The 22,001-nt window shown below is 45.4% G+C and overlaps 1 protein-coding gene across 1 annotated transcript in view; it reads right to left on the minus strand.

The window, feature by feature from the left end:
* Nucleotides 1–20,932, minus strand: part of LOC144497574 (mucolipin-3-like) — a 28,839-nt gene extending 7,907 nt beyond the window's left edge. Inside the window, exons 1-9 of the mRNA XM_078219011.1 lie at nt 20,810–20,932; nt 16,911–17,087; nt 12,995–13,148; nt 10,067–10,151; nt 9,862–9,958; nt 9,196–9,295; nt 4,137–4,249; nt 3,894–4,043; nt 576–677 (exon numbers count right to left, since the gene is read on the minus strand). Of these exons, the coding sequence (XP_078075137.1) occupies nt 576–677; nt 3,894–4,043; nt 4,137–4,249; nt 9,196–9,295; nt 9,862–9,958; nt 10,067–10,151; nt 12,995–13,148; nt 16,911–17,087; nt 20,810–20,899 (1,068 nt within the window). The 5' untranslated portion in view covers nt 20,900–20,932. The remainder of the gene's footprint in view (nt 1–575; nt 678–3,893; nt 4,044–4,136; nt 4,250–9,195; nt 9,296–9,861; nt 9,959–10,066; nt 10,152–12,994; nt 13,149–16,910; nt 17,088–20,809) is intronic.
* Between the last annotated feature and the right edge of the window lie 1,069 nt (nt 20,933–22,001).

A 22,001-nucleotide genomic window follows, 5' to 3' on the forward strand; every position in this document is an offset into this window, starting at 1 on the left:
ATAAAAGCAAGAGGGAATTCAGAATTACCCAAAACATAGAGAAGTCCTTCAGAGTGGTTTAGAAGAATGATCCCAGGAATGAAGGGTTTGTCAGATGAGAAGTGGTTTAGGAGTCTGGGTCTGTACTCGATGGAGTTTAGGAGGATGAGGGGGGGGATCTAATTGAAACTTACAGAATACTGAGAGGCCTGGATATAGTGGACGTGGAGAGGGTGCTTCCACTAGTGACAGAGACTAGCGCTCGAGGGCACAACCTCAGGCTAAAGGGACGCTCCTTTAAAACTGAGATGAGGAGGAATTTCTTCAGTCAGAGGGTGGTGAATCTGTGGAACTCATTGCCACAGAGGGCTGTGGAGACCAGTTCATTGAGTATTTTTAAGACAGAGATAGATAGGTTCTTGATTGATTAGGGGATCAAGGGTTCCGGGGAGAAGGCAGGAGAATGGGGATGAGAATCATATCAGCCATGATTGAATGGTGGAGCAGACTCGATGGGCCGAGTGGTCTAATTCTGCTCCTATATCTTATAGTCTTATGGAGTGACACAAAGAAAGTCAAATTTTGCCAATTCTTACGTTATACTTTTCGAAAAAGCCCAAGTATCGGATGACTCCAACCCAAACAAGCAAAGTCGCTGTTCCTAGTAATATACTGCAGACGTCATAAGATGCTAAACTCTGCAAGGAAAAGAAAACAAATTTTGAGCTTGTGCAAACGCATAGACAGGAACTTATGATGCTGTTCGGGACGGGGTGGCCATTCAGCCAGGTCTACCTTTCAATGAAATCATGGCTAATCTGCAACCTATTCAACACAGTGCCCCATAATCGCTTCATACCTTTGCTTAACACAAATCTATCAATCTCAGATTGAAAATTTACAGTTGACAGAGCATCAATTACTGATTGTGGAAAAGTTTCAAACTCTTGTACTTGTAGAGAATATTTCCTAATTTAACTCCTGAAACATCTGGCTAACTTTTAGACTACGCTCACTACTTCCAGTCTCTGGTGGAAATAGAATCTACCGTGTAAAAGGAGGCCATTTGACCCATTGAGTCTGCACCGACTCTCCGACAGGGCATCTTACCCAGGCCCACTCCTTGCTATATCCCCACACATTTACCCCACTAATCCCCCTTGGGACACTAAGGGACAATTTAGCATGGTCAATCCACAATCTTCGGACTATAGGTTCCCCTTAATATCTTCAACTTCAATCAAATCACCCTTTAACTTTCTAAATACCACGGAATACAACCTGAATTTGGTTTTTTACTCCACCTTGACTAACCCTTGAGAGTTCAGGTATCATTTCCATTTCATTGCAGAATGATAAGTCGGACAAATGATGATTTGATATTTATATTTGACTAGCTTAGGGGTTTTAAAAAAAAGGGCAGCATGGACATGTTGGGCCGAAAGGCCTGTTTCCATGCTGTAAACCTCTGACGATATAGCTGAACAGATGGGATTTGTATTTTTGATGACAGCAATGTGCAACGTTATTTGGAGAAGCCACAGGAGAGAATGGGAAATGCAAGGACGCTGAACAAAATCAGAGATACAGTACAGTACAGAAAGAGGCCATTCGGCCCATTGAGTCTGCACCGACCATAATCCCACCCAGGCCCTACCCCCATATCCCTATATATTTACCCACTAATCCCTCTAACCTACACATCTCAGGACACTAAGGGCAATTTTTAGCATGATCAATCAACCTAACCCACACATCTTTGGACTGTGGGAGGAAACCGGAGCACCCGGAGGAAACCCACGCAGACACGAGGAGAATGTGCAAACTCCACACAGACAGTGACCCGAGCTGGGAATCAAACCCAGGTCCCTGGAGCTGTGAAGCAGCAGTGCTAACCACTGTGCTACCGTGCCGCCCATATGGGGGAGAGCTGTTTAAAATTCAAAAGGATTTTGGGGTAGAGCAAATTAGAAGTGGTTTGCAGTTATGGGGGCAGAGGTGGGGAGAGATGGGGATCCTCAGTAATTAAAGAGCACAGATTTAAAATAATTGGCCAAAGAACCGAACATTGAGCTGACAGCAGATATTAATTAAATGCAACAAGTTAGAAAGAACCTGGAACATGCTACCAGGGTGGCAGTGGTTGGCACTGCCACCTCACCATGCCAGGGACCCAGGTTCGATTCCCAGCTCGGGTCACTGTCTGTGTGGAGTTTGCACGTTTTCCCCGTGTCCGCGTGGGTTTCCTCCGGGTGCTCCGGTTTCCTCCCACAGTCCAAAGATGTGCGGGTTAGGTGGATTGACCATGCTAAATTGCCCCTTAATGTCCCAAGATGTTAGGGAGATTTGACAAAGGGTCGTCTGGGTTCGAAACGTCAGCTCTTTTCTCTCCTCACAGATGCTGCCAGACCTGCTGAGATTTTCCAGCGTTTTCTCTTTTGGGATAGACAGAGTTTTGATCTCGCAGGGAGTGAAAGGATATGGGGGGTGGAAGGGGGAGTTTAATTGAAGCCCAAGATTAGCCATGATTGTATTTAAAGTTAAAGTTTATTTGTGTCACAAGTCAGCTGACATTAACACTGCAATGAAGTTTCTGTGAAAATCCCCTAGTTGCCACACTCCGGCGCCTGTTCGGATACACTGAGGGAGAATTTAGCATGGCCAATGCACCTAGCCAGCACATCTTTCTGACTGTGGGAGCAAACCAGAGCACCCGGAGGAAACCCATGCAGACATGGGGAAAAGGTGCAGATTCTGCACAGACAGTGACCCATGCCAGGAATTGAACCCGGGTCCCTGGCGCTGTGAGGCAGCAGTGTATTCATAGCATCATTCAGTGCAGAATCATAGAAGCCTACAGTGCAGAAGGAGGTCACATGGCCCATCGAGTCTGCACTGACCACAATCCCACCCAGGTCCTATCCCCATGACCCCATGCATTTACCCTAGCTAGTCCCCCTGACACTAAGGGACAATTTAGCGTGGCCAATCCACCTAAACCGCACATCTTTGGACTGTAGGAGGAAACCGGGGAACACCCGGAGGAAACCCACACAGACACGGGGAGAACGTGCAAACTCCACACAGACAGTGACCCAAACCTGGAATCGAACCCGTGTGCCTGGCACTGAGGCAGCAGTGCTAACCACTGTACGACAGGAGAGGCCCTTTGGCAGAGTCCACACTGACACATCTGAAACACCTGAACTCCCACCTAATCCCATCTGCCAGCACTTGACCCATAGCCCTGAATGTTAGGATGTGCCAAGTACTCATCCAGGTACTTTTTAAAGGATGTGAGGCATCCCACCTCCACCACCCTCCCAGGCAGCGCATTCCAGACCCTCACCACCCTCTAAGTTGTTCCTCAAATCCCCCCTGCACCTCCTGCCCTCACCTTGAACCGATGTCCCCTCGTGACTGACCCTTCAGCTAAGGGGAACAGCTGCTCTTATCCGCTCTGTCCATGCCCCTCAATCTTGTACACCTCGATCAGGTCGCCCCTCAGTCTTCTCTGCTCCAGAGAAAACAACCCAAGTCTATCTAACCTCTTTTAATAACTTAAGTGCTCCGTCCCAGGCAGCATCCTGGTGAATCTCCTCTGCACCCCCTCCAGTGCAATCACATCCTTCCTACAATGTGGCGACCAGAACTGCACACAGTGCTCCAGCTGTGGGCTCACCAAAGTTCTAAACAACTCCATATGACCTCTCTGCTTTTGTAATCTATACCCCGATTGATAAAGGCGAGTGTGCCATATGCCTTTTTCACCACCCTATTAACCTGCCTTTCCGCTTTCAGAGATCTGTGGACAAACACACCAAGGTCCCTTGAAAGGTGGAGCAGGCTGGATGGGGCGTGGGACCTACTCCTGCCCCTATAGTCAGGCCGGACTCCTGGCTCCTTTCCTGTACCTTGGCTTCAATTTCCATTTTTAGGACTGATCCAGTGATAGTCAGTAAGTCACTGACGATGATCAGGATGTACCAGCCATTCACAAACTCCATGCGGTCGCTCCACGTCACACTTTTATTGTAATGGAGCAGGAAAAAGTCCACAAACTCCTAGAGAGTGGGAGAGCAGCAGCAGTTAGTGATGGGTCAGCTTTATCAGCAGAATTACAGTAAAGCAAATCCTCAGCCAGCCCCAATACGTACATGCTGCAGCTTTACTCCATTGATAACAGATCGGGTGCAGAGAATTAGCGAGCTCAAACAAATCACAACAATTACAGCATCAAAGACCATCATGTAGTGAGTGTTCCTTTGTACTTTGAGAAAGAAAGAAATGCAAATTTTACAAAAATTGCCAAAGCAAATCATTGGGTCAATATCAGGTGTCGATTCAAAGCCGCTTCCGCCTACAGCTATTGGTGGAAAGCAGCTCTGCTGCACCATCTAGTGGATAGGTAAACAATTGGCACATTTACTGCCTTCAAGCTGATCAAGGCCATTCGGTCCATCATAAAACCTCTATCCAGAAACTCCCACCAATTCACTTCCCAGACTGTTTCCTCCCAACCCATCACCAACTCTGACATTTAATAATTTCTTCAAAAAGGGTTCAATTGAGTTTGGATACAGAGAATAGCGCTGGAAAGAATGCAGTCACACTCACATCCATTCCTTTTTTTTATAAAAAAGGATAGAGTTAATTAAAAATCACAAGATTGTCCTGCAGTCTTCAGAAATTAGAACACAAGAAGGAGAGGCAGGAGTCGGCCACGAGGCCCCTCAAGCCTGTCCCACCATTCAATACCATCATGACTGATCTATGCTGGCCTCAGCTCTTTTTTTGTGTCATTTCCCCATAGCCCTCTATTGGTCCAGCTATCAAATATTTATCCACCTCCACTTTAAATCACAAATTAATCTCTTGGAATTTTCAGTGAGCAACTGAGGTTTATCAGACTAATACTGGAATGGGCAGGTTGTCTTAGCAGGACAGGCTAAGCCTGTATCTGCTGGAGTTTAGAAGAGTAAGAGGCAACAGTCGAGGACTCTGAGTCTGTACTCTTTGGAGTTTAGAAGGATGAGGGGGGATCTTATTGAAACTTACAGGATACTGCGAAGCCTGGATAGAGTAGATGTGGAGAGAATGTTTCCACTAGTAGGAAAATCTAGAACCAGAGGCACAACCTCAGGCTAAAGGGACGATCCTCTAAAACAGAGATGAGAAGGAATTTCTTCAGCCAGAGAGTGGTGAATCTGTGGACCTCTTTGCCGCAGAAGGCTGTGGAGGCCGGGTCACTGAGTGTCTTTAAGGCAGAGATAGATAGGTTCTTGATTAATAAGGGGATCAGGAGTTATGAGGAAAAGGCAGGAGAATGGGGATGAGAAAAATATCAGCCATGATTGAATGGCGGAGCAGACTCGATGGGCTGAGTGGCCTAATTCTGCCCCTATGTCTTATGGTCTAACACAATTTAATCATTTGAAGATGCTATGGGGTCCTTACCGGGTGGGAGAGAGGGGATTTCCCTCTTGTGGAAATACTCTAGTCATACTGCGGGGGGGGGGGGAGGGGGAGCACTGTTTAAAAATTAGGGGTCGCCCATTTAGGACGGAGAGGAGGAGAACTTCTTTCTTTCAGAAGATTGAGAGTCTTTGCAATTCTCTTCCTCAAAAAGGTGGTGGAAGCAGAATCTTGGAACATTCTCAAGGTAGGAGAGAGATTCTTGATAAGCAAGGAGAGGTTACTGGGGGGGTAGGTGGGAATGTGGATGAGGTTACAATCAGATCAGCCAATGGTCTTAGTGAATGGTGGAGCAGGCTTGAGGGGCCGAGTGGCCTACTCTGAATGCATGCGTATGTCAGAGAAACACTGAACCATTAAAGAAAAGGAAAAAACAAATATTGTGGAGAAAGCGATTGTCCAACAGTCGAGAATTACCCCCCAATTGAGTTAGTCGGATTTTTAATTGGGCAGGAAGGCAGTGGCAGAGATTGATGTCAGATAGCTAATGATAGGAGGTCATGTGACAAAACCACCCAGAATTCCTACAACTGAAGTTTGCACCTCGAGAGCTAATCTGGGGAATAACAGAAAAGTTGGCTTCACATTTCTGGGTGTGGAAAAAAAAAAAGAGTTCCCATTTCTCCAGACTGAATAGTTAGTCAAGATGGACTTCAGAAGGGGCAGTTGTGCTCAACAGACCTCAACGCTCCAAGGAGAGTCATTGACTTGTCCTCCATAGCCTCGCTCCTCCCTATGTTTGCAAACAGCTTCAGCCCCACAACCCTCCGTGATCTCTGGGTTCCTGTGCAGCCCCGATTCGCTCTACCATTTGCAGCCTTGCCCCTCGCCTGAGGTGTGGTGACCCCAAGACCTCAGAGGAGAGCAGCCGATGGTCATCTGGGACTATAGCAACTTTACCTTTAAGACATCCTACCCATTGGACTTGGTCACCTACCTGCTTGTGCCTTGCTGTCAAATGGTGTCTGATAATGCCTCCCGGGCAGCAGCTGTTCATTGTGATGAAGGTGCTAAGGAAATGCAGGTTGTTGCTGTGGAAGTGACAGATGTTGCAGATGGGAACATTGCAGTGGATATTGTTTGGGGACTTTAGGAAGACCTCATGAAGGAACTTCAAAAAGTTTAAAGGTTTTGAAATTTTGAGGAAAACAACAAGTGGTTTTCTCCCAGAGAGACTGGAACCATCAGGGTGTAAATGCAGAATTTGTTTAAAGCCTAGAGAGAGGGGCATCAAAATTTACAGGGGGGCAAATTGAGGTAATGGCCGTTTTTTAAAATGACAAAGGAATTGGCAAAGGGATATTGACAAATGAAGAGGCTATAGAGTTGTACACAGAATTCTAATCTCATTAAATAACATTTTGGTCAAAAGATAACAACAGCAGTAATTTTACACCAAGTGAAAGCAGGCACTTTGAAAGAGGGGAGGGGTTTTGGAGATAGAAGTTCACAAGACATCGCAGCACTGTCCAAATCTATTGGGACTGTCCAACCTTTATTAAACAGGGTCAATTGGCAAATACCTATCGAAGGGCAGCACGGTGGCACAGTGCTTGGCACTGCTGCCTCACAGTGCCAGGGGTCAGAGTTCGATTGCAGCCTCGGGTCACTGCCTGTGTAGAGTTTGCATTTGGGCTTCCTTTGGGTACTCCAGTTTCTTCCCACAGTCCAAATATGTGCAGGTTAGGTGGATAAGCCATTATAAATTGCCCCTTACTGCCCCAAGATGTATAGGTTAGGGGGATTAGCCATGATACAAATGCCCCTTAGGTGTCCCAAGATGTATAGTGGGGGTGGGGGGGATTAACAATCCCACTCTCGCAGTTTGAGGATTTGATTTGAAACACAAATCTTACATCAGTAAAAATGAAGCTATCAGATTCGAATGAGAGCAGCTTGAGAGCAGATATCCACTCCATCTGACGAAGGAGCAGCGCTCCGAAAGCAAATTCTTACTGTGTTTATCCCAGTCCAACGCCGGCATCTCCACATCAGATTCGAATGATACAGAGCAGCAGAGTTAGCCAATTCTCCTCTACTCCTTCAAGGTAAAAGCACAATGAATGTGTGTTTCAGGGAAGGAAATCTGCCTTGGACTTTAGTACCATGCCACTCAGCTGTGCTCTCTTTACCTCATTCTCCCCATATTCTACCCTCCCTAAACTTGAAATCATCCAAAATACTCCTGCCCATGTCCTAACTTGCACCATATCCCATATCACCGCTGTTCTCACTGACTTACACTGGCTGCTCATTAAGCAGAGCCTTGTGTGATGGCATTGTGCTTTTAAGAAATGTCTTTTTAAATCATGTTTCTTGTAAGGGGTAGATTTAGAATTCAGCTCTGTTTTACACAGTGCCAATTTGTCTGCACCAGGCATGCTGAGAATGCAGGCTAACGATTGATTTTAGCTGGGGATGTGTTAGTCTTAATCTGAGTTAATGCATTTTGTTTATTTGGCCTTTCCCCTGGGGTTTGATTAGGTTCACTGACAGAGGCAGAGTCATGCGAATGGGAGGAGCTAAGCTTGCAGGGAAAACACACACCATTATCTTTTAATTTAAAAATAGTCCGTTTTTTGCCTAGTTCTGAAAGAAGCAAGAGGTGTCTTTGTGCGCGCCTCTCTGGAGGCTGTTGTGTGGGGCTGTCCAAAGACACGTGTTTCTCAAGCTAATTCATTTGTTATAGTTAAACAGCATAGTTAAAATAAAGTTTATTTTGATAAAAGCTTCCTAGTGTGTCAATAAAATCACACCTGGAGTGAAACATCTGATCCTCACACTAATGCCAAAAGAGAAAAAAAACTGAACAGTGTCTGGGGTTTCTGCTCTGGTACCCAACACAAATCCTCATCCTTATTTGCAAATCCACTTCTTGACTCTCTCTCTTGCTATAATCTCCTCCAACTTTCCAAGATACATACGCTGGTCTAATTCTGACACATCTAATTTTAATTGTGCCAACCTTGATACCCACACCTTGGGCATCAAACTCTGGAAAATTTTCCCTGAACCTCTCCACCTCATTTTACAACAGTCCTTAAAACCCATCACATTGACTAAGATTTGACTCAATATCTACTCATGCGGTTTTATATTATACTCATGTGAAGCACCTTGGGATATTTATATAGAGCCCTTCATGTGATAAAGTCATCAATGATACGATGTCTGAAGTGGTCTCAGTTATATCAAGCCACTACAAAGAACATCCTTATCCATCAAGGCCTTGGAAATACCTTGACCACTTTTATATATTTAAGTGGTTGCATGATTGGTTTAAGAGCTGATCACATGATTTGATGCTGTCGTCATTTGGGTGTTTCCCAGGCTTCTGTTTAGTTTCACATTTTCTACTCAGGCAAGAGCTCCTTCAATAAACCTCATTATTTTGAATTAGTGTGCGCAAACCATGTTTTTTTTTGTTTAAGACCCACAACCCCTAACATAGTTAGGACATTACAATCACCGACTATAGCAGCTCACCATCATCTTCTCAAGGGCAATTAGGGGTGTGTAATATGTGCTGGGCTTGCCAAGAATCCTTACACCCAGAAAACAAATGCCAAATTATTTTAATATGAATGTGCTTACCCCTCATTGCAATAGTGAGGGGATAACGGATTTGCTCCATCCTCATAAAAGAGGCCAGACCAACTTCTTGTTTTCACAAATAGGATTCATTAGTGCAAGTTCTCGTTCAAATTTCTCCGCAAGCAAGAGAAACTAAAATATACTTACTGCCCCCTGTTACATGCCATCCTTTACATTCCCTGATAGAAACATCATTGTCCAAATTAATTTGAATCCTCCCGCTGTGTGCTTTATTGTCAAAGGTAATCTAAAAGGACAAAACAAAACTGCATAAATAAACCAGTGGCTCTATAAGGCGCCTTTTTATTATAGAGGCTCCAATACAATTCTCCAAATCCCAAACAACTTATGACTTCTCCGAACATCATCCAATCCAATAATGAGCTATTTCCTTCATGGCCAATAAGGTGGTTAGTGAAATAAGTAAGCATTTTTAAGTATTGTCGAAATTACATTCAACACAGACTGGAATCTCGAGCCCAATTCTGGGCCTCACACTTTTAGGAAGAATGTCAAGGCCTTGGAGAGGATGTGATGGGGGATTTAGTAGAATGTTCCAGAGATGATGGACTTCAGTGAATGTGGAGAGACTGGAGAAGCCGGGATTGTTCTCCTTGGAGCAGAAAATGAGATTTAATAGAGGTGTTCGAAATCATTTAACAAGGAGGGATAATTTCCATTGGCTGAAGGGTTGGAGGATGCAGTTTTGCATTTAATAAACTTGACAAGACTTCTAGCTTGCTAATGACAAGCCCCCAGCACCAGCCCCCCCCCCCCCTTGCCCAAGAATGCAGATAAGGACAAATCACTTACTGTAATACAAAAATCGTAACAGTCTGGCAGCTCATGACGACGGATTGTTTGTAAGTTAATTGCCTTCAGTTTAAACTGGACTTGCACCATTACAAGCCTGACACAAAGGGAAAAGAAACAGAAATACAAGTTTCTCTTTGAAGTTTAAAAAGAACATGGAGTCAAGTTGATTTGAAAAGCCATCAGGAATTCAGCAAAACCTCACCTGTGAAAATGCAGCGTCAGGTTCAGCTTAATGTTGGGGAATCGTTCACTAAACAGGGGCAGGCTTGGTTCAATGTCAAAGCATTCTGTGAGAGAGAGAACACACTGCAGACTTCACAATAACCTTCAGCATTACCCATCACTTTCACTAAAGGACTGACTACACGGCTCCTCATTATCAAATTCCTCCCACACATTAATAAATGGGAACCTGAGCAGCAACTTTTTTTTTTTTACACAGAGGGTGGTACACATATGGAATGAGCTGCCAGCGGAAGTGCTTGAGGCGGGTACATTAAAAACATATAAAAGGCATTTGGACAAATACAAGGATAGGAAAGGTTTGGAAGGATATGGATCAAGTGCAAGGAAATGGGATTAGCATGGATGCACATTTTGGTCGGCATGGGCCAGTTTGGGCCTGTCTCCGCGCTGAGGGACTATGACATTACATCTACTTGGTTGATAATGGCTGAGGAAGGAATTGTTGGCAAGGATAAGTGAGGGGGGCAGAGGGGTGGGGGCAGGAGGGAGAAAGAGTTGCTGCTCTTCTAAAAATATTTCCACAAGGATCTCTAGACTCCACTTGAACTGGCAGATGAGATTTCCATTGCAGCATCCATGAAAAAGCCACCTTGTACAACGTTGCACCAGCAGAACGCAGTCCTGCAGCACCACCCCAGGTCAGAAACAGGACTTCAACCAATCACCTCCTGACAAGAATTGGGTAGAAAAAAGCTCCGTCCGACACACAATTTATTAATGGTGCCAAGGAGTCACTCTTCCTGTCTGGAGACACTAAAACTAAGAGTTGGGTACTTAGGACTGTTATATATTTAAGTGGCTGCATGATTGCTTTAAGAGCTGATCACATGATTTGATGGTGATGTCAATGGGGTGTTTCACAGACTTCTGTTTAGTTTCATTTTCTACTCGGGCAAAGGTTGCATTCAAAAGGTTGAGTTTTTTTGGAGTTCCCCATCCAAGAGTGGTGTGCAGGCTCAGTCACTGAATGTCTTCAAGCCAGAGGTTAACAAATCCTTGGACATGGAAGTGGAGTTGATGTTGAAATTTAGCCGTGACTTTTAAATGGCAGAGTAGGTGTGAGAGATTGCTGGTTTCAACCTCCCCTCCAGACCCAGCACACCCCCTTTCTGGGATATTAGGTTGCACTGAGCAGAGCAGAATCCTTGATCAGCCACTGGGGCCTGAAGATCTGCAACAAATCAAAAATGGGACCAGTGGAGCGAAAGGGAGTAGATGTGATGTGACTCTGAGGGTGCACACGATCACCTCATTCCTTATCCTGAGATATACCTGGATGGCATGGTAGCACAGTGGTTAGCACTGCTGCTTCACAGCACCAGGGACCTGGGTTCGATTCCCGCCTTGGGTCACTACCTGTGTGAAGTTTGTACGTGTCCGTGTGGGTGTTCCAGTTTCCTCCCAAATTCTGAAAGATGTGTTGGTTTTCACAGTAACTATATTGCAGTGTTAATGCAAACCTTACTTGTGACTAATAAATAAACAAACAAACTTTAAACCTTTAGGTCACTTCCAGCAACAAACTTCATCACCTATTGACTAAGATCAAGCACAAGATCTTGCCAGCTTTGTGGGGACCTCGAATTGGATTTTGAATTTGGTTTTTGGAGCCAGTAAGGAATGGATTGGGTTTGCCCAGTCCACTCTGAGCACTGGCTTTGTAACTTTAAGGATGGAGTAAAAAATTTTAAAATACAAACTTCATCTTTTTAAAACGGGCAAACTGTCCATGTAAACCCGAGGCCCGAGACCCAATTTCAATTAATGCTTAGCCTCACACTTGGAAAGAATTTTCCTTTGCAGACCCATTGATGGATGGCATGGCAGCACAGTGGTTATCACTGCTGCCTCACAGCGCCAGGGACCCGAGTTCAGTCCCAGCCTTAGGTCACTGTCTGTGTGGAGTTTGCACGTTCTCCCCATGTCTGTGTGGGTTTCCTCCCCCAATCCAAAGATGTGCAGGTTAGGTGGATTGCCCATGGCGAATGTGTGGGGTTACAGGGATAGGGCAGAGTAGAGGGCCTCAGAGTCAGTGCAGACTCGATGGGTGAATGGCCTCTATCTGCACTGTAGGGTTCTATGACTATGAAAAACAGGCCTGAAGGAATTCCCACATCTTCATAACCATCTCCCAGGTATCAGCTGAGTAAACCTCAGAATGGTCTATTGCTGTACCTGCGTACTAACTTTTTATGATAGGGATAGCAGGACACCCAGATCCCTCTGTACCTCAAGAGTTTTGCAATTTTCCTCTATTTAAATAATCGTTTTTCTGTTCTTCTTGCCAAAGTGGAAATTCATATTTTCCTACATTCTGTAAAGTTTTTGCCTCTCAAGGTTCACCAATACCTGGGATGGGGTGGTTATAGGTTGGGCCTGTATCCACTGGAGTTTAGAAGGATGTTAGATCATTTTATTAAAACACATCAGATTCTGGGGAAGCTTGACAGGGTGGATGCTGAGGGGATGTTTCCTCTTGTGGGAGGGGCGAGAACTAGGGGGACTCAGATCAAAAATAAGGGATGAGAAGAATTATTTTCTCAAGGGGGTGGTATTCCCCAGAGAGGAGGCAGGGTTATTGAATATTTATAAAGGCAGAGGTAGATAGATTATTGAACGACATGGGAGTCAAAGGTTATCAGGGGGAGATAGAATGTGGAGTTGAGGCCACTATCAGGTCAGCCATGATCTTACTGAATGGTGGAACAGGTTTGAGGGGCTGAATGGCCTATTCCTGCTCCTTATTCATATGTCAAGGCTGATCTCTCAAACTTTTCTTCCCTGCCCCAAACTCCTGATTCCTTCATGCATCCAGAAAGAGAAACGTGATTCTGATTATCAGGCATACCAAACAATCTCCGCCAGGTGATATAAACACACTTACCTGTCTCAATCTTTGGGTCAATGTTAAAGGACTCATTCCCAGGGCTGACATTCCCCCACTTATAAAAATACTGACAGACAGTCAACGGTGTCAAATCCATCCCTCTTCTCTCATAGGCGTGATTGCCAACAGAAATCTTACGCAGCTGTATATACTGGAAGAGCAAAACCACATTTAGAAACTGTAGACATTATACACTGCACAGGAGAAATTCAATTCAGTAAGGTCTGCCTCGGTGTCTCCAGTGTGCAAGATGAGATTTTAGGGTTACAAGCTCCAAGGCAGCAATGGCAGCTTTAGTGCACAGATGGCATAGTGGACAGTGAAGAAGGTTATCTCCAATTGCAATGGGATCTTGATCAACTGTACCTGTACCCTTAGAACTCTGTTCTATAACTCTCCCCAACACCCTACCATTAACTGAGTAAGTTCTGCCCGTTTTGATTGACCAAAATGCATCCCCTCACATTTATCTAAATTAAACTCCATCTGCCATTCATCAGCCCACTGGCCCAGTTAACATAGAACATAGAAAGCCACAGCACAAACAGGCCCTTCGGCCCACAAGTTGCGCCGATCACATCCCCACCTCTAGGCCTATCTATAGCCCTCAATCCCATTAAATCCCATGTACTCATCCAGAAGTCTCTTAAAAGACCCCAACGAGTTTGCCTCCACCACCACCGACGTCAGCCGATTCCACTCACCCACCACCCTCTGAGTGAAAAACTTACCCCTGACATCTCCTCTGTACCTACCCCCCAGCACCTTAAACCGGTGTCCTCTCGTAGCAACCATTTCAGCCCTTGGAAATAGCCTCTGAGAGTCTACCCTATCCAGACCTCTCAACATCTTGTAAACCTCTATCAGGTCACCTCTCATCCTTCGTCTCTCCAGGGAGAAGAGACCAAGCTCCCTCAACCTATCCTCATAAGGCATGCCCCCCAATCCAGGCAACATCCTTGTAAATCTCCTCTGCACCCTTTCAATGGCTTCAACATCTTTCCTATAATGAGGTGACCAGAACTGCGCGCAGTACTCCAAGTGGGGTCTAACCAGGGTCCTATAAAGCTGCAGCATTATCTCCCGACTCCTAAACTCAATCCCTCGATTAATGAAGGCTAGTACTCCGTACGCCTTCTTGACCGCATCCTCCACCTGCGAGGCCGATTTAAGAGTCCTATGGACCCGGACCCCAAGGTCCTTCTGATCCTCTACACTGCTAAGAATGGTACCCTTCATATTATACTGCTGCTTCATCCCATTGGATCTGCCAAAATGGATCACTACACACTTATCCGGGTTGAAGTCCATCTGCCACTTCTCCGCCCAGTCTTGCATTCTATCTATGTCTCGCTGCAACTTCTGACATCCCTCCAAACTATCCACAACACCACCTACCTTGGTGTCGTCAGCAAACTTACCAACCCATCCCTCCACTTCCTCATCCAGGTCATTTATGAAAATGACAAACAGCAAGGGTCCCAGAACAGATCCCTGGGGCACTCCACTGGTCACTGACCTCCATGCAGAGAAAGACTCCTCCACAGCCACTCTCTGCCTTCTGCAGGCAAGCCAGTTCTGGATCCACAAGGCAACAGCCCCTTGGATCCCATGCCCTCTCACTTTCTCAAGAAGTCTTGCATGGGGGACCTTATCGAACGCCTTGCTGAAGTCCATATAGACCACATCCACCACTCTTCCTTCGTCAATGTGTTTGGTCACATTTTCAAAGAACTCAACCAGGCTCGTAAGGCACGACCTGCCCTTGACAAAGCCGTGCTGACTACTTTTGATCATACTAAACTTCTCTAGATGATCATAAATCCTGTCTCTCAGGATCCTCTCCATCAACTTACCAACCACTGAGGTTAGACTCACCGGTCGGTAATTTCCCGGGCTGTCCCTGTTCCCTTTCTTGAATATAGGGACCGCATGATTGGTTTCATTGGTCAGAACACTGAATACAGGAGTTGGGACTTTTTGTTGAAGTTGTACAAGACATTGGCAAGGACACACTTGGAATACAGTATACAGTTCTGGTCACTATTATAAAAAGATTATTAAACTAGAAAGAATGCAGAAAAGATTTACTAGGATGCTACCGAGACTTGATGGTTTGAGTTATAAGGAGAGTCTGGATAGACTGGGACTTTTTCCCCCGGAGCGTAGCAAACTTATGGGCAATCTTATAGAGGTCTATAAGATAATGGAGGGGCATAGAAAAGGTAGTTAGTCAGCATCTTTTCCCAAAGGTAGGGGAGAATAAAACTAGAGGGCATAGGTTTAAGGTGAGAGATGCAAAAGGGTCCAGAGGGACAATTTTTTCACACAGAGGATGGTGGTGTCTGGAACAAGTTGTCGGAGGTAGTAGTAGATGTGGGTACAGTTTTGTCTTTAAAAAGCGTTTAGACAGTTACATGGGTATAGAGGGATATGGGCCAAATGCGGGCAATTGGGACTAGCTTAATAGTAAAAGCTGGACAGCATGGACGAGTTGGGCTGAAGGGCCTGTTTCCATGCTGTAAACCTCTGACTCTATAAATCACTTTATTCAATTAAAAGCCACGTGCACTTCTGTCATGGACAATCCTAGCTATTGAGAGACACTCAGCATTGGAACGCTAAGTTACAAAACACGAGCAGCACATTTCAGTGAAGTCCAATTCTGAGACACACAAAAGGAGAGAGTTTCTCCATTGCAGCTACTGTTACAAAACACTATTAAAGTCCAAAGTTTCCACTCATCCATTATACATCAGTAGAACGCCACCTAATGCATTGTCAAACTAGGATGCTTTACATCAGTAAAGCAAGCTCTCGAAGGAAAGGAAGAGTCTCATTTACAAGTTGAATCGAAAGATTTGCAATGATTTTTTTCCCCCCAAACAGGTCCATAATAAACATATTAGATTTTGCACGGACTAACAACGACCTGTGTGGTCGCTGGGGTGGCAAGGCAGCACAGTGGTTAGCACTGCTGCCTCACAGCTCCAGTGACCTGGGTTCAATTCCCGGCTCGGGTCGCTGTCTTGTGTGGTGTCTGCGTGGGTTTCCACCGGTTTCCTCCCACACTCCAAAGATGTGCGGGTTAGGTTGATTGGCCTTGCTAAAATTGCCCTTTAGTGTCCTGGGATGTGTAGGTTAGAGGGATTAGCAGGGTAAATGTGTGGGGTTGTGGAGATAGGGCCTGGGGTGGGATTGTGGTCGGTGCAGATTCGATGGGCCGAATGGTCTCCTTCTGCACTGTCGGGTTTCCATGGTCACACTCAAATCATAAAGATCAGCAAAAAAAAAAAAGCTTGCATTTTTTATAATTCCTTAATGAGGTCAAGACTTTAAGAATTGCAACGCCAAATGGAGAATTGTCCTTCAAAGGAAACCCAGCTGTCATTTTGCACACAGCAATCTCCAAGGTGTTGAATGAGCAGATAACGATTGTTAGCCGAGGGATAAATGCTGGCCTGGACACTAGAAAACTATTCTGCTTATCTCAAAAAAAAAATGTTTTACATCTTCCAGAGAAGGCAATGTCTCTTTTAAAAGACAGCACCTCTGACAGTGCAGCACTCCCTCAAGAACTGCCAGTTTAGATCGCACACCCCAGTCTCTGGAGAGTTGAGTGAAACCAGTCTTCCAATGACCTTATATCCTTTATCACAGCGTCCACCTGCCTCTCGAAATCTTGCTTCACTTATCCAACCCAAGACGTTTGAGAAGTCATGACACCGGGTTTATTTGATAAACTTGTTTCTCTTTTCAAAACCAACTGGAAAATAACCATCGCCCAGGAATGAAAGTTAGTCACGTGCGTGCCATGCATTTCAAAATATACAATAAAAAGGACATACAAAAGGCCCGACTCCAGCTGAACCAGGAAGTTGAGCAAACGGAGCGAATGTAATGATTCACTTACCTGACTGAATATGTAATTGAGATACTCATAGACTTCACTTTGTGTGTAGATTACAAAATCATTATCGGCATTATCAGCTGTGTCCGCATAGTTTTTAATAAAGAGATGTTTGAAAGCTATGGTGTTCTCCTCCTTAAAGAGGACAACCATCTGATTGCTCAGTCCAAACAGAACTAACTGAAAAGAAACAGAAGGATAATTGCATGACAAATGGAGCGGCTAACAGATGAAGAAAATCATTATTTATTTTCAGGTGTGGACAGTATGTACGACCGATTTTCAGCGATGTTATCAAGTCCAGGATTCCTGGTGGAAATGTGACCCACTGCCAGCCTCGTTAAACTTTATTCCATTGGGCAGCTTGCCACATTGGGGTAGGGGGGTAAATCATCACTAGCACAGGAGTTGGACAACTGCAGAATCATAATGAAAATAGGATGAAGACAGCATCTGGTGCAGGTAAAAGCGACAAGGTCTACTGCCGTTGATTTGGTCACCCCATCGTACACCGAACAAACCAGATGTCCTGCGTTACAGATTTACAATTCACCCGCTGTTCCGTCAGAGGAGAATTTCTTTTCTCTCAGAAGGGTCATTTGTCTATGCAATTCTCTTCCCCGGAAAGCAGAGGGGCTGGGTCCATAAGGCTATAAGACATAGGAGCAGAATTAGGCCACTCAGCCCATCGAGTTTGCTCCGCCGTTCAATATTTTTCTCATCCCCATTCTCCTGCCTTTTCCCCATAACCCCTGATCCCCTTATTAATCAAGAACCTATCTATCTCTGTCTTAAAGACACGCAATGACCTGGCCTCCACAGCCTTCTACAGCAAAGATTTCCATAGATTCACCATTCTCTGGCTGAAGAAATTCCTCCTCATCTGTTTTAAACGATCATCCCTTTAATCTGAGGTTGTGCCCTCTGGTTCTAGTTTTTCCTACTAGTGGAAACATCCTCTCCACGTCCACTCTATTCAGGCCTCGCAGTATCCCGTAAGTTTCAATAAGATCCCCCCTCATCCTTCTAAACTCCAACGAGTACAGACCCAGAGTCCTCAACCGTTCCTCGTACAACAAGCTCTTCATTCCAGGGATCATTCTTGTAGGGTCACTGAAATTATTCAAGGCCTGTTAAGACAATATTGCTTCATTTCATTCAGGTGGCGGGAATTAGACAAGGATTCACCTGTGCTTCAATGTGAGTTGTTGGGTTTAGAGGTGCACACTTGTTGTGTCTCCCCAAGTCCAATCCTCAGCTTAAACTTCTTAAAGCATTGCTGTTTCCCATGGCCAAGCAGAATGTTGGACCACAAGGATGACTGACAGGAAAAATGAATCCGCTCTTTTGAACTTTGGTGTTTGTAAACGATGCTCAGGGTGAAAATACCCAGAGAGCAGTCAGCCTGTGGAATTCACTACCACAGACAACAGTTGAGGCCAAAACATTGAATGGTTTCAAGAAGCAATTAGATATAGCTCTTGGGGTGATGGGGATCAAAGAATGTGTGTGTTGTGAGGGGGGGGCGGCGGGGTGGTGGTGGTGGAAGAAAGACAGGATCAGGTTATTGAGTTGGATGATCAGACATGATCATAATGAATAGCAGAGCAGGCTCGAAGGGCCAAATGGCCTCCTCCTGCTCCTATTTTTAAAAAATCAGAAGTAGTTCAAGGCAACAGGCAAGACGTTGGGGGGGGCGGCGGGGGGGAATGTGAGGAAAAACTGTTTTACTTAGAGGGTGGTGATGGTCTGGAATGCGCTGCCTGGGAGGGTGGTGGAGGCGGGATGCCTCACATTCTTTAAAAAGTATCTGGGCGAGTACTTGGCACGTCATAACGTTCAGGGCTATGGGCCAAGTGCTGGGAAATGGGATTAGGTGGGACGTCAGGTGTTTCTAACGTGTCAGTGCCGACTGGATGGGCCGAAGGGCCTCTTCTGCACTATATGATTCTCGGAGGTCACTTGACCCTTTGAGCCTGCTCCACCATTTAATAAGATTATGGCTTCAACTCCATTTTTCTGCCTGCCCCCAACACCCTTATTAATCAACCTCTACTGGAAAACTATTCAATGACCCTGCCTCATCCACTCTCTGGGGAAGTAATGACCCTCAGAAAAAAAACATTCTCATCTCTGTCTTAACTGGGCAACCCCTTATTTCGAAACTGCATGCCCTATTCCTAGCCTCTTCCACAAAGGGAAACATCCTTTCAACATGCACTAAGTCAGGAACAAGTGGGTTTTATAAGAGGTGGGAGTTGAAAACACTGATCGATTGTTAGCGGCGGTGGACAGAGAGAAAGAGAGAAATGGAAATACTTTGGGCACCTGGCATGAAGCAAGTCTGAAAAGGAGGCTGGGAGGAACGGCAGAGGGAAAATGCAGTGTAGGTAGAAGACCAGATGGAAAGATGGCGTCATTGAACTAATGGACTTGGGGCACAAGTTCGATGCAGTTCCAGGAAGAATGCATGTTGCCATAGCGATACTGACTCAATTACCGATGCAACCACACACACCCTTCACTACCTGGCTATCAATTTTTATTTTTATTAATTCTTGGGCTATGAGCAAAGCCAGCATCTATTAACCAAATCTACCAGCACCACCTTCTCAGGGCAATAAATGTGGGCCTAGCCAGCCCACATACTCTGACTAAACAAATTAAAACAGCCCGTGTGGTGCAAGTACACTCACTATGCTTGGAGGGAATGAATGGCAGCACGGTGGCACAATGGTTAGCACTACAGCAACCTCTCAGTGCCAGGAACCCGGGTTCAATTCCAGCCTTGGGTCATTGTCCATGTGGAGTTTGCACATGCTCTCCATGTCTGTGTGGATTTACTCCAGGTGATCCGGTTTCCCCCCCACAGTCCAAAGGTGTGCAAGTTAGGTGGACCAGCCATGCTAAATTGCCCCTTAGTGTCCTGAGATGTGTAGGCTAGATGGATCAGCCATGGCAATGTGTGGGGTTATAGGGATAGGGCCTGGGTAAGAGTCTCTGTCAAATGGCCTCTTCTGCACTGTAGGGATTCTATGATTTTGATCCAGCAATAGATGAAAAGCACAGGAATATACAGATAGTGCCAATGGTGCATGGCTCTGAATGGTGTCAAGCATCAAGTTTTGGCAGAGCCACACTCATCCAGGCAAAAAGAGAGTTCCATCACACTCCTGACCTGTGCCTTATTTGTGGTGGACAGGCTTTGGAGAGTCAGGAGGTGGGTTATTAACCTCTGAATTCCCAGCCTCCAATTTATTCTTGTAGCCACAGTACTTTTATGGCTAGTCCAATTTAGTTTCTGGTCAAAGGCAACTCCCAGGGTATTGATGGGGGCGGGGGGGGGGGGGGGGATTCAGCAATGGGTGAAATTGTTGAACAGAAAAAAGGGGAGGGGTGGGGGCAGGGAAAATGGTCAGATTTTCTTTTGTTGGAAGAGTCACAGTCTAACACGGAAATGTTACGTGCCTGTTTGTTTCAACTGGAAGTTCACAGCTTAATAGCTTTAGTTCCCATATATTAGATCACTGAAAGACACACAAAACTCATTCATTCCCAGGAAGCTCTGATAAAGTTTGGTAATCAGCAGCTGAAGCAGCTGTTGTGGGGAGAGAAACAGTTAACATTTCGGGTTAATAAATTTCAGAGAAGGCAGTGGTGTTGTTACTGGACCAATAATCCAGGTTAATCCTCTGGGGATCCCCGAGTTCAAATCTCAATCTCACCACAGCAAATTCAGTATTAAAAAATATATGGAATCAAAAGTCTAATGATGGGTGACCGTGAAATCATTATTGATTTGTTGTTTTTTAAAAAAAAACCATGTCCTTATGGAAGGAAATCTGCCGTACTCACCTGGTCTGGCCGACATGTGGCTCCAGACCCACAGGAAAGGATCTTACCTGGAGAGTAACCATCGCTATTTTCAGGATCTGCACTCCCAGTTTCCATGGTTTGCGACCACGAGCTTGGAATTTTTCACATGGATTCATGAAGAAGAATTTGAGTTTTCTCCGGAGTTGATCAGCGACAAACGGGTCATGTACGAAACCACCATTCCTCACCATCGACCTAACATCTGCTGGAGCTCCACAACTGTTATTGATGATCAGTTCTGGACTCTCCATACCTGCTGTTTGGCAAAAAAAAAACATACCAAGTTTTATCTTTTGTTCCTTGTCTCATTACCATCCCTAATTTGCTACCTAAGTAATAGAAACAGGAAATGCTGGAAAAGCACAGCGAGCCTGGCAGCATCTGAGGAGAGAGAAACAGAGGTAATGTTTCAATTCCAATATGATTCTTCTTGGGAACTGAAGTATTCCATCTTCCATTCCTTTTTCTCTCCACTTCCCTGCCTGGCACAGCATTCATTAATATATTCATACCCTGCAGTGCAGAAGGAAGTCTTTCGGCCCATTGAGTCTGTACCGACACACATGACAGAGCATCTTACCCAGGCCCTATCCCTGTAACCCCACGTATTTACCCTGCTAATTCCCCTAACCTGGGACACGAAGGGTCAATTTAACATGGCTAATCCACCTAACTCGCATATCTTTGCAGTGTGGGAGGAAACCAGAGCACCCGGAGGAAACCCACGCAGGCACTGGCCTTCATCAATAGAGGAATTGAGTTCAGAAATCGGGAGATAATGCTGCAGCTGTATAGGACCCTGGTCAGACCCCACCTGGAGTACTGTGCCCAGTTCTGGTCACCTCATTACAGAAAGGATGTGGAAGCCATAGAACGGGTGCAGAGGAGATTTACAAGGATGTTGCCGGGATTAAGTGGTATGCCTTATGAGGATAGGTTGCGAGAGCTAGGTCTATTCTCCTTGGAGAGGCGAAGGATGAGAGGTGACCTGATAGAGGTGTATAAGATGTTGAGAGATATTGATAGAGTGGATTCTCAGAGGCTTTTACCCAGAGCTGAAATGGTTGTCACGAGAGGCCACAGGTTTAGGGTGCTGTGGAGTAGGTATAGAGGAGATGTTAGGGGTAAGTTTTTCACTCAGACGGTGGTGGGTGCGTGGAATCGGCTGCCGGTAGTAGCGGTGGAAGCGGTCTTTTAAGAGACTTTTGGATAGGTTCA

This window comes from Mustelus asterias, chromosome 8 (genome assembly GCF_964213995.1).
Source record: "Mustelus asterias chromosome 8, sMusAst1.hap1.1, whole genome shotgun sequence".
NCBI lineage: Eukaryota > Metazoa > Chordata > Chondrichthyes > Carcharhiniformes > Triakidae > Mustelus > Mustelus asterias.